Here is a 13,266-nt window from a genome sequence, read left to right on the forward strand (position 1 = left end):
GAAGATTGAGATTGAAGATTAAAGATTGAAATTTGACCAATCAAAACAAGGAAATTTTAACTCCTTTTATTTTGATTGGCCAAAGCTTAATCTTCAATCTTCAATTTTCAATGCGTAGTCTGATACGGGCTTAATGCTTGAATGTGCTTGGTTTGATCGGTAATTTTTTTTAAGTTATCTGCTGGAAAGCATCCAATACCGGCCTACAATGGTTCGGTCGCAATTCTCGCATATTGTTTACTTCATGGTGGACGTTCTGTCATCAAGCAGCGCGAGTGAGGGGGAAGAGAAGGAAAAACAGCTGTTCGACGGTGGACATGTTTATCGGCGCGGCCGCACGGGGATGCGTTGTCGTTTCGAGACACGTACGACGTCGACTCGCGAGATAACGACGGGCGGGAATGATCGTGATGTGATCGCGGAATGTGGGACGATTACGAATTGGTGGTGAGCGCGCTACGTCCGGTGCTACGTGCGTGAGGAAGAGTTTACGGCACTTACGGGTTATGTTACGGTGGCCCCGCGCGCAAGGATCATGGCGCAGTGCAAGTTAACCCCGCGGGAGTTTATCGGCAACGCTTTCTCTCCGCAGATCGCCGTGGTCTGCTCGGCCGCGGCCGATGTCGCGTGCCAGAAGAATAATCTATCGTTCGTCGAGTTGCTCCAGCCGTTCTGTAAATTGAACACCGAAGGTAAGGCGAGAGGACGGTAAACCGCGCCAGCTACGTCATCCGTTCGCCAAGGATGCCTACGCATTGGAAACTGCGTACGGGTTGTACCAAAAGTTGGACTTTACACGCCAATTGCAGTGCTTTATTAAACCTGGAATGTTAATGCTATTGAATGATGTACAGTTTAAATTATATTATCGATGCGTAAATTTTACATCCAAAGAAATAGACCATGTAATACATTTTCACGTATTTCACATTTTTATTGACAAAATGTTTAAAATCTCACCTTTATAAACACACTGTAATCTAATTATTTAGTTTTAAAATTTAATGGTTTAAGAATTGTATTTTTGCTGATGCAAAATTTATATGTCAATGTCAATGACATAACTGGGCATAGCTTAGTGTTCAGTAATGACGGTTACTGGTGGATTAGGGTGGATGGAGGAAATAGAATTTGTAAGGATTGTATGTAAAATTTATGTACATTATATTAATATTAGAATCACCATGTTGAACTAAGATTTCCAGAACTCTGGATTGTCTCTTATCAGAATCAAATTGAGTGGTAGCTCGTGTTAATCAGAACAGTAGATAATTTAAAAAATACCCATTATTGGGATCTGGGAACGTCAGGGAAAGTATATTTGGGAATGTTCAAAAGCTTTGTGTCAAACAAGTGAATGAAACGTTTGCAAGAAAATGCAAGCAATTTGAATATTTAATATAGTTTTTATAAATTATCTATAAGGGGTGTGAGTTATATATACTCTGTATATATTATTACAAAAGACCTAATTTCTATCAGCAATCAGTGGAGTTTCCATTGTACATTTATTGCAAACTTATAAGTTTAAGCTTAATACAGAGTATTTACTACCTGAGAAAAACTTGGAATTCAAGGAATTTTTTTTTATATCTTTGAAAATTATGGATTTTTATGGGATTTTACTAATATTTAAAGAAATTTTAAATTTAAATTTTATTTTTTTCTCTTTTTGACAAAATTGTTTTTTTTTATCATTGTTTTCTTAATAAAACACAAAATGTGGATAATCTATTAGTAATAAATATAGCATGTACATCCACCTAACTTGTTTTTGTAGAAATAATAATAGAGGACAATGCATTATTTTAAATTGATGTTGTATTTAATCAGATTTCTGTACTTCCAATGAACTAGATCCATGTATTATAGACAGATTATTATATGCCACTTATGTACTCATATTACATGTTTTTATATTACTTTCTCAAATTTAGTATTTAAAACTTAAATGGCTTTTCTTGGTGATTGTATTAAGGTACATTGAAAAACTTATATAATAAAATAAATTCTAAACTGCATTTAAAAAATTCTGTAATCTTACTTTGAATTTTAAATAAAAATCCTGGAATTCTCAGGGAATTTTTTTATGAAATTTGAGTAAACACTCTGTTAATATCTTTTATAGTCTATACAAGTGTTAATAGTAGCATCTGCCCTTAGGTCACTTTAAGGATCCCCAAGGTAACACGGTAGCGATTAGAAATCTTCGACTTTCCATACAAGACATTAATATGCGGCCACCAGAACCCAGTCTTGCCAAGAAGTTGTTAAGTGAAGCGGTCAGTACTGCCCTGTGCGAACGCACAACCACAGTTCACATCGGCACGACTGAGTTAGATATCCCTGTCTCTGTTCCTTGGTTCGAGGCATGGAGAGAAACGTTTCTGAGCGTCCAGTTTCCGTCGGATCACGAATTCACGAAGCATCTGCTCGCGTGTATGATAGTTGTCTCTACGGCAGAGGACAATCCATTGGAGAAGATTCAGACTATGGGAGCCCAATTGCATCAAAGTATACCGGGAAAATTACCTAAATGGTTCAATAATAATGCCCTTAGGTATTACATCTTAGTTCATGATGCTATTCAGGATGATAGAAATAAGTAAGTATATTGTTTTTTTTTATTTTGTGTATACAATAGATATTTTTTGTATTACATATATCAAGTTAAAATTATAAGAGAAAGAGAAAATAATAATTTAGTTTGCTGACGTTGATAAATATCTTAAAGTAATAAATCAGTTTTTTTAATAAAGGAATGTATATTTTTTTGCTTTTTAGTTATACATCAAGTTAAAATTATAAGATAGAAAGAGAGAGAGAAAATGATGTACTATTTTTTAATATTGATAAGCGTTATATATTGTTAAATCAGTTTTTTTTACAAATAAATATATTTATTTTTTTTTTTTCCAGAGCAGAAACAGTTTTTACAGACATGAAGACTATTTATGGCGCTAATAATTGCTTTCTATTGCAAATGAATTCGAGACCGCCTGGTGTTTCTGACGATAACATGCATTTACCTGACCCTTGGAGTCAATTCTTGACAAAACATTCGGAATTGGTTGGTAGCAGCGAACAGAACAGTTCTCCGCGTACACCTGCGGATATGGGTGGAGTTTCTGCCATGCCGAGCGAGCTGACTACAGAGACTGAAAAGTATGTTTTTCATGTATTTAAATTTATGATTATAATAAATTTATAATTATTGATAATCATACATTATTATATTAATAATTATAATAAAGTATACATCAGGGTTTCCAAAATTAGTGTAAACCGCGCTCATTTTTTAAAAGAGCAAATTTACGACTCTTTCTGGTTTTAGTGGATGTGAAAAAGCGCAGAGAGATGGATAAATAGATGATTATTTGTACTATTTTTTATTTATTTATATTTGTTTTTTTATTTTTTATTGATATTTTTATCGATTGATATAATTTTATAAAATTTTTTCTAATAAATATAATAATATTAAGAATGCGTTTATTTTTTACATTTGTTAATAATAGTTCTGATGTTTTGAATTCACTAATTCAAATCATTTTTATGCATAAGAAGTTTGTAGTTTAAAAATTTGGTTTTGATTTCAATTTTTTTACCATTGCTGAAAATTTCTCATGACTCATGAAAAAGCAATTTGCGACTCATCAATGGAATTTATACTTTGAGAAAATCTCTGGTACATATAATTATAATAGTTATATATAATTATACTAATAATTAAATGTTATTAATAATAATATAACAATAATAATATAAGTATTATTAGATATATTGTAAATAATATATTAGCAGTCTTCTATACTTTAAACGTATTTTAAAAAATTATAGTTTATAAAAACAATTTCTATTACAGAACAAGTCAAGCCGGGACGCCATTGATGCCACACAACTGTGTTCCATTGCCTTCTCCTGATTTGGCGGAGTTAGTCACTGGAGTTGATACGATTAGTCTCTCATCTGAAATATCCGAGTCGGCAAATGCGAATCTAGAAGTTGGCCAAGAAGCAGTTCCAGTCACAATTCATCCACTCAGTCCAGATAATGAAAAATTGCAAGACTTTATTCCCACAACTAATACCAAGGGTCAATCTGTTGTTACTAATTCACCAATAAATACGAATGTCTGGGCGGATTCTCCGAATTATGTAGTTGCTCAACACGGTGCTCGTCTTTCCACACAAGATCTAGAAAGATTACGAACGTTGATAACGGAATTTTGTTTGCGAAGTTTGTTGCCTTATGTAGAAAAGCAGATTGGCCTATTGAACGATGTTATTTCAAACAAGAGGGTCAGTAGATCGCTGTTTAGCGCTACGAAAAGGTGGTTTAGTACAAATAAACCTGGTGCACCAGGATCGGCTCCATCGAATGCTGTAATGTAAGAGAAAATTGTATCTCATTAATCTTTATTATTTTACTTATATTTATAAGAAATAGTTTTTTTCCAATCTTAAAGTTAGTCCATATTAGCACGTTTAGCAGTTCAGAAATTTTGCAAATTTTATTTGCGTTTCAGTTACACAGCAGAATCGCCAGAGTTACAGTTACGACGCTTGGGTGATCTGTGTTTCATGTTTGGTCACTACTCGCTCGCTTATCAGGCGTATCACAGCGCAAAACGCGACTTTGCGGCGGATCAAGCTTGGGTATATTATGCAGGCGCTCTTGAGATGGCTGCTTTAAGCGCTTTCATGCAAGGCGAGACGAACAAAAAGACCATTGAGTACATGGACGATGCGATATTGACTTATTCGAACAGCTGTAAAATGCCTCAGTTTGCGACAAGGGCAACGCTACTCAGTGCTGAGTGCTTAAAGGGTCGGGGATTATACGGAGAAGCCGCGAAGCAGTTGATACGGATGACCAGCGAGGATTCCGATTTACGTTCAGCTTTATTGCTCGAACAAGCCGCTTATTGCTTCATCGGGCCGAAAATGATGCGCAAATACGCATTTCACGCAGTTCTGGCTGGACATAGGTTCTCGAAGGCCGGCCAAAAGAAGCACTCTTTGAGATGTTATCAGCAAGCGTATCAGGTAGGCACGATCGTATTGTCTCTGGTGAAAACTCAGGGTTGGGTAACACTTAGTTAAAAAGTTAATAACTTTTAACTTAGTTAATTTTAACTTCTAGTTATATTAATAACTAGAATAATAACTTCTAGTTGTTTTTAAAACATCTAAACTTGTTATTATTGAATGAAATGAATGAAATTGTTATTTTATAAGTGATACCTGTGACATTAGGTATATTATGAAAGGGGCTGGTCTTTAGCAGCAGATCACATCCATTTCACAATTGGTAGGCAAGCCGCATCCCTGAAACAAGTCCCCGAAGCTGTAAAGGCGTTTGAAAAATTACTTAATACTTCTAGTAAGCAGCACGCTCCGCAACAAGCTGCATTTTTACGAGAATTTTTACACACTCATAACGTGAGTATAACACGCAACACAATGATAATTACAATAGATATTGATGTTAAATGGTTTTTATGTGGCCGTACGCAGTTGTTGTTTCAGGAAAACGGCACGAGTTGTATAGAACTTCCTATTTTACCTTTGCCGTTACTGGACAGTAACAATATCAAGGTATTATACGGCCCAATGGGCAAACAAACCGAAAATAATATTCCGGCGAGTCACGTCACATTCGATATCGAAATGGACGACGCCAGATGGTCGAAAATGGAGGAATTGCTGATAACTGAGACGCAGGGTTCTTCACCCATGATATTTAAACCGACAGTCGCGCTGTATTCTAAAACAAGTAATAATACCGTAAAACCCAACGCGGTTCTAGACGAACCGGTACATTATTCTATTGAGTTGCACAATCCGTTACACGTTCCGCTACCGCTGTCAGACGTGACCTTGCTATGGTCATTTACTTGCAATAACGAGACTATCACGAACGAAACGAAAACGATTGACAGTTCAAGCCCAGTTGATTCGGACGTCATAGACGCGATTTTGTTGCAACCGGCGTGTAAACAGAATATCGTCTTGTCCTTTACGCCCAGGCGGGTGGGCGAGTTAAAAGTCCTAGGTATAAGTTACAAATTGTCCAATCCGGTACAGACGATGAGCGATCCGTCAATCGCAAATTCATCCATCGTCATTGCCGGTAAGAGATTGTTCGAGATTACACCACCCAAACTCAAGAATGTCAAAGAGAAACCTGGTGTGAACGTATATGGGAAAGATTATAGGCTGGAAATGAACGTGATAGAAAAGGCGGCATTCATGCAGGTATATTCTCTCGAAAAATGTCATTACCTATTGCGTAAAATATGAAAATTTAAAATTTCTACTCTTCTTCGTAGATACTCTTTACTAAACTGTCGCCGGAAATGTTGTGCGGTGAGGTACAAAGGGTGGAAATTACATTAAAGAACATAGGTAATGCTCCGTTGACAAATATATATATTGCATCGACCGACGCCAAACTTTTTACATTAGGAAACGCGGAAGTCGATAAACTTGGAAGTGAAGGTAAGCATCTTTATAAGACTTTTTTTTAAATATATTTTCTTGGTATAAGTTATTTTCTATTATATAAAGTTTTAGCAAATTATATGAAAAACAAGGTCAATAATTGAACATAAAAAATAAAGTTAAAAAAAATAATTTATTTCATGTAATAAGTAATAAAGTTGTATTGAGCATGTTCCTTTATTTTTTATGCTTATATGATTTAATTTATATTACAAAAATTATGCTTTAATATCTGCTAAAATGTATTATAAAATGATTGTAAAAATATGTTTGTTTTTGGCTTGCATAATTCAATTGAAACGTAATTAATTTAATAAAAAAAGACCTAATGATTTATTTATATTCCTCTTTTGCCTAAAATGTCTGTTATTAATTGTGTTGGATGATTTTAAATTAAAAATTTATTTTTGCAGATTTAGTAGCAAAGAAGAGCAGTAAATCAGTCACGAAAGTGACATTACCTGTTTCCAAGAACGGTGTGTTGAATGTAGGGGAGACTCACAAAATGCCACTTTGGGTGCAAGCACCTCGTGTGAAGGGAACTCACAGATTAGATCTGCTCTTCTATTACGAAAGCGTCGAATCAAAAGCCACTTTGAAACACCGTTTGTGCCGGCACAGCTGGCAATTAACGGTGTTAGACTCGATACAGATCACCGCAGTTGCCGTCAGAAGCAGATTATTTAAAGACGATTCGCCAACATTAAATTTAATCATGTCTGTTAAGAATACCAATCAGGTTCATGATCCATCTATAAATGAAATCATCCTGTCTGAAGTGTCGCTTCAAAGCGCCATATGGTCCGCATTTCACTCCTCGGTTCTGCCATCGAGCGTAAAAGTGCAACCTCAGGAAGTGTTCCATCTGATGTTGAAGCTGAATAAAAAGAAAGCCGACAGCGAGTCGACCATTTCCGACGTGTCCCTAACTCCTGAGGGCGACAATACACTGATCAGCGATTATCCGTTCATCAATTTTGTACAGAGACGTCACATTCAGCCGCTGGATATGAACGAGAGCGCGAACGACGCGCAACAATTTCAGCAACAGAATGCCGAGCGTAACTCTGTGTCGGATATCATGGCATTGAATTCTACGCTTATCGTCAAGTGGTGCGCCAACGTGACGGAGAGCGGCGTGATCACCCGAAGGGCGGTCGGACAGCATCATCTCGAGCTCGAGCATTTGAACAATACCTACAAACATCCGAAGGAACCGCGTACCGAGCGTAGCGAATTTGGCGCACGCTTGAAAGTTTTTGGGCCGGATCGAAATGTATCGAGTGCAATAACTATTCCTCTTAAGGATTCCGTGTGGGAAGCAGAACATATGAAAAGTCTAATCTCTTTTTCTCTTAGTCATCAAAGGCATGTCACACACAATTTTCAGCGAAACCGATTGTGTATTGTTCCCGTCACGATGTACTTGCAAAATCACTCGGAGATGCGAGTTGATGTTAAAATAACCACGATAGGTACTAGTAGGTAAGAAAAAAAAATAATATAATGTATAAAATATTGCATTACTTATAAAGAAAGGTTTCCTCGAAAATTTAAAAAATTATGAAACTTTGACAATACATACAGGCATAGCTGGGCACAAAGTATTTGAAATACAAAATACAACTCTAAATCAAAAGATTGCCATTATTTTGTATTTTATATTTTGTATTTCAAATACTTTTTACTTATAAGCCCTGCGCATAGAGGATATTCCGATATAAATAATTTTTGTTTGCTACCCAAAATTATTCTAGAGAGATAAAATCATCCCTGAAAATTATTTTATTATTAAACAATTAAGTTTTTTAATCAACAAATATCGTTAAAAGAAATAAATTTTCTCTATGTATTCTATCTCTCTTCTTTTTTTAAACTTTTTCATGTTTTAAATTGCAATTTTATTATTTGTTTTTATTTCTTTTTCTTTGCACATATATGTATATATGCAATTTTTTTGCAGCGAAACTCATCTTCCGAGTATTAAATCTCAATTATATTCACCGCAAGCTTCGACGTACTACAAATACGCTGGTCACTCGTCAATTTATTCCAACGTCGAAGCGCATGCGAGTAATAATGTGGAGTTACACGCCGTGCTGTCTAGCGCGGGAACGTACGATCTGGCCGCACGAGTAGAGATCTCCGTTAAAGTTGTAAATAACCAGGAGTACGTCGCTCAGAAAGGCAAAATGGAGAGTATATGTATCGTTAACGACGGCAGTACGTAGATTATGTTCATCGCGCGATTACAGAGTCATTAATGGATATGGAAGTGCTACTTTTTAGTGTAACTCAGAATCATTCCTTGTCAGTATATGTACATACGCCGTATGTTGAAAATTGTTACATTATATTACAATTGATATTTTAATAATGTCAAGATGTTTTTTACCTGATATATCATGTTTCAGGCGTTGATTGCTTTGCGCGATAACTCTTTGTACTGAGGTGGGTACACGGCGAGGTATTTGCGTGAATCAAAATCTCCAGTTTCGGGATCGATTACGTTCAGTCACTATAATGTAATTACTTAACTTTTTTACAACCCGTTAGTCACAAGCTACCTCACAGTAAATCTACGAAGCAGTTGAGCGCGCATGGCAGGAATTTTTGAACAGTTTTTCTCAATTGGGGATGACTGCATACCTTTGACTGCCAAATAAATGATACACGTTACCTTTTATCGAGACATATCGTCTATAAAACACTTTTATAATTATCAATAATTATAATTATCCTCACTTTTTCTACTTTTTGTGCTTTTTCTACTTTTATCGACGAAAGAGATTCTTTTCTTTTACTACAAATGAGTTTATTTAAATTTCCGACGTATCGGATAAGCAAAAAGTAACTTCTTCTGTTGTAAAGAAAAAAAATATTTTCATTTCTCTACGTAAACTCAACATGTATTAATAATTTGGCGATTGATGATGTGATTGTTTATGATAACGTGAAGAATAGAGATTAAACATTTTGCAAACACATGAAACGCGGACGCATATTAAGATTTTTTTTTTAAGCGTTTGGAGGAATATAAAGGAGATCTTTTAGGTAATAGGCTTGTAATTTTTGTACAGTGTATTTTTTAAGAAATGTACATAAGTCAATTTTCCGTGAACAGAGTTTCAGTATAGTTTACGATATAATGCGAGAAAGGAACTCTGTATATAAAAATTGTTAAATTTGTGAGTTAAGTGAATAATGGGTACAATTATTTAGCACTTTTAACGGCGTTTGTAGCATATTGTCTTTCTCTCCATAACACGTTGAACTTCCTATTGAACATAAAAAGTTTTTAAATAACTTGTAAAAAAATATATAATCACTATGGGACAAATTATCCTTTATAAAATAAAGAGATTTAGATTTTTGTAAATTTAATAGCATGTGTTAGAATATTTATTCTGTAAGTATATCTCAGAGAATGTATTAAATCTTTGATAATATAAATATATGTACAATTGTGTAGATATAGTTGATATAAATGTTGTTATTTAATATAACAATTGCATATATATTTAACTGTGTGTACATCTTTACACATCGCGATTATATTTGTTCTTTTGCATAAATTTATTTAAAAAACACGGAAAATTTTGCAACATGCATGATTTTATCGAAAAATAATTGAGATAAAATATGAATTTAAAATTTAGTATTTACAAATATTTATCATGATTGAAAAGTGTTATCTTAATTACGTATCTTAAATTTGAAATGCGCGCCATTTGAATTTTGTTAGAGTCAAATGTGTATGTACGAGGTGTGTTCAAAAAGTATCGCGAATTTTGTGTTTTTTCAAAAATTATTTATTTATTCATGAATATCTATTTTGTCCCCTTCAAAGTAATCCCCATGAGATATTATACACTTGTGCCAACGGTTTTTCCAATCTTCGAAGCACTTCAAAAAATCATTTTTTTTTATCTTGTTCAGCTCCTCCTTCGATGCCGTCTTTATCTCGTCAAGCGTAGCGTAACGTCCTTTCATGGGCCTCTTCAGTTTAGGGAACAAGAAAAAGTCACAGGGGGCCAGATCTGGGGAATACGGTGGCTGCGGCATCATTAGTGTGTTGTTTTTGGCCAAAAAGTCGCGCACAAGCAACGATGTGTGAGCAGGGGCGTTATCGTAGTGCAAAAGCCAATTTTTCTTCTTCCACAAATCCGGGCGTTTCTGGCGGATTGCTTCGCGCAAATTGCGCATAACTTGCAGGTAATATTCCTTATTGACCGTTCTACCCTGTGGCAAGAACTCATGATGCACCACGCCCCTGCAATCGAAGAAAACTGTCAGCAAAACTTTCACATTCGACCGAACTTGGCGCGCTCTTTTCGGTCTTGGTTCGTGCGGCAGCTTCCATTGAGATGATTGAGCTTTGGTTTCCACGACATAACCATAAACCCACGATTCGCCACCAGTTATGACCCTCTGGAGCAAATTTGGGTCGTCGCGGACAGAGTCCAACATCTCATTAGCAATGTTCATGCGATGCTGTTTTTGGTCGCAATTGAGCAATTTTGGTACGAATTTCGCGGCGACCCGTCTCACGCCCAAATCATTGATAAAAATCGAATGGCACGAGCCAATCGATATGTTTAGGTCCTCAGCAACTTCTCTAACGGTGATTCGACGATTGGCCAATACCATTTTCTCCACTTCATTAATTTTTTCGTCTGTTGTTGAAGTGCTCGGGCGTCCGGCACGCTCTTCGTCGTTCACATCTTCTCGGCCTTCTGAGAACATTTTGTACCACCGATAAACGTTGCTTCGGTCCAAGGTAGCTTCTCCATATGCCACAGTCAACATTCGGAATGCATCCGCGCACTTAATTTCGTTTTTCACACAAAATTTGATACAGGTTCTTTGATCCATTTTTTTGAATAGGTAAAAATCGAAGACGATCCAAAACACGTGCAAGCAAAGCAGCTGTCAACAATTAAGTGAACATTCAAAATGGCCTTGTTGGCATAAGTGAGAGACATGAGTACCAACATAACGCCACAAAAAGATCGAAATTCGAATATACGTAACCCGCGAAAATTCAAAATTCGCGATACTTTTTGAACACACCTCGTATGTATGGGTGTTTACGATACTAATCGGATCTCGGATTGGATTGAACAATGGTACTCAACGTAGGTATAGAAAATTTCCCTAGGCTAATCGGATTGACGATTGCTGTCTCAAATGTAATCCGATTGATGACGAAAGCGTGAAGACCGAGAAGCATGCTTGAAAAATCTCTTTATTTTTTTAAATAATAACACAAAAAATCAAAGATAAAGTTAAAAAGAATGATTTGAATTTAGATTTATTGTAATTTTTTTGTCTAAACACTGGATTTCGTTTAAATTTCTGTTTGTAAAAATTAATTAATCTATTCTAAAGTTTGTGGTTATATCGGAAACAAATCAAAATTAATAAAACAATTATTAATTATTAGGTACATATTAAAGCATATAATATTTCAAGCATATCATATAGAATTCCTGTTTATTATAAACTCAGTAAAAATAACTTTGAAATTATTCAACTACATTATACATTAATCAATATTAATTTATATGTTAGAAATCAATAATGTATCTGAAAATGTTTTTTTTATTCTTTTCCAGATCGTAAATAAACTTCAACTCCAAGAATAAATAAAAATTACTGGAAAATGGATTGACATGAAAAGGGCGTTATTGAACATTATCAATTTGTGCTAACTTAAAATTTGTAAAATCTGCTATTCTTTGTTAGTTGTTCATTAGAGAGTAATAATATAAGAACGGAATATACATAAATAAAATTAAAATAATTGTATGCATATATGATGCGTATATTACATTTTTATATTATTACTCTCTAATAAACAACTAATAAAGAAAAGTAGATTTTACAAATTTTAAGTTAGCACAAATTGATATATTGTTCAATAATGCCCTCTTCATATAAATCCATTTTCCAGTAATTTTTATTTATTCATAGAATTGAAGTTTATTTACGATCTGGAAAAGAATAAAAAGAACATTTTTAGAAACATTATTGATTTTTAACATATAAATTAATATTGATTAATGTATAATGTAGTTGAATAATTTCAAAGTTATGTTTACTAAGTTTATAATAAACAGGAATTCTATATGATATGCTTGAAATATTATATGCTTTAATATGTACCTAATAATTAATAATTGTTTTATTAATTTTGATTTGTTTCCGATATAACCACAAACTTTAGAATAGATTAATTAATTTTTACAAACAGAAATTTAAACGAAATCCAGTGTTTAGACAAAAAAATTACAATAAATCTAAATTCAAATCATTCTTTTTAACTTAATCTTTGATTTTTTGTGTTATTATTTAAAAAAATAAAGAGACTTACTTTTCAAGCATGCTTCTCGGTCTCCACGCTTTCGTCATCAATCGGATTACATTTGAGACAGCAATCGTCAATCCGATTAGCCTAGGGAATTTTTCTATACTTACGTTGAGTACCATTGTTCAATCCAATCCGAGATCCGATTAGTTATCGTAAACACCCTATGTACAGTCGTGAGCTAAAAGGTTGCAACACATTTTTTTCGATGGTTTTTGGAATGTAGACTTGCTCATTGATCGGCAAACGTAATTGGTTGGTTCCACAGGTAAGAACCAATTATGTTCGCCGTTCAATGAGCAAGTCTACATTCCAGAAAGCATTAAAGAAAATAGGTTGCAACCTTTTAGCTCACGACTGTACATACATCGATAATGATTGGTACATCGG

At 34.6% G+C, this 13,266-nt stretch overlaps 1 protein-coding gene across 3 annotated transcripts; it reads left to right on the top strand.

Moving 5' to 3' along the window:
- The first annotated feature begins 283 nt into the window (after positions 1 to 283).
- On the top strand, positions 284 to 9,988 carry LOC105196389 (trafficking protein particle complex subunit 8). Of its 3 annotated transcripts, none has more exons than XM_011162325.3 (11): positions 284 to 692; positions 2,164 to 2,605; positions 2,920 to 3,165; positions 3,866 to 4,390; positions 4,529 to 5,048; positions 5,259 to 5,444; positions 5,520 to 6,260; positions 6,335 to 6,503; positions 6,920 to 7,991; positions 8,470 to 8,729; positions 8,921 to 9,988. In XM_011162325.3, the coding sequence occupies exons 1-11, from the start codon at positions 536 to 538 to the stop codon at positions 8,941 to 8,943; spliced, it is 4,341 nt and encodes a 1,446-aa protein (XP_011160627.1). In that variant the 5' UTR covers positions 284 to 535; the 3' UTR covers positions 8,944 to 9,988. The 3 variants fall into 3 exon arrangements, 2 of the variants coding, with proteins under 2 accessions (XP_011160627.1, XP_039308949.1); XM_039453015.1 differs by having other exon boundaries at positions 285 to 848; XR_850750.3 differs by having other exon boundaries at positions 536 to 692; positions 8,470 to 8,837.
- The last annotated feature ends 3,278 nt before the right edge of the window (positions 9,989 to 13,266 follow it).

Source organism: Solenopsis invicta, chromosome 8, assembly GCF_016802725.1.
Source record: "Solenopsis invicta isolate M01_SB chromosome 8, UNIL_Sinv_3.0, whole genome shotgun sequence".
NCBI classification, from domain to species: domain Eukaryota; kingdom Metazoa; phylum Arthropoda; class Insecta; order Hymenoptera; family Formicidae; genus Solenopsis; species Solenopsis invicta.

Excerpts from the sequence above, each read along its gene's own strand:
- LOC105196389 (XM_011162325.3), top strand. The coding sequence starts at position 536 with ATGGCGCAGTGCAAGTTAACCCCGCGGGAGTTTATCGGCAACGCTTTC. Across the intron at positions 4,391-4,528 it reads GCTCCATCGAATGCTGTAAT|TTACACAGCAGAATCGCCAG; the intron begins GTAAGAGAAAAT and ends TTTGCGTTTCAG. Across the intron at positions 8,730-8,920 it reads ATGTATCGTTAACGACGGCA|GCGTTGATTGCTTTGCGCGA; the intron begins GTACGTAGATTA and ends ATCATGTTTCAG.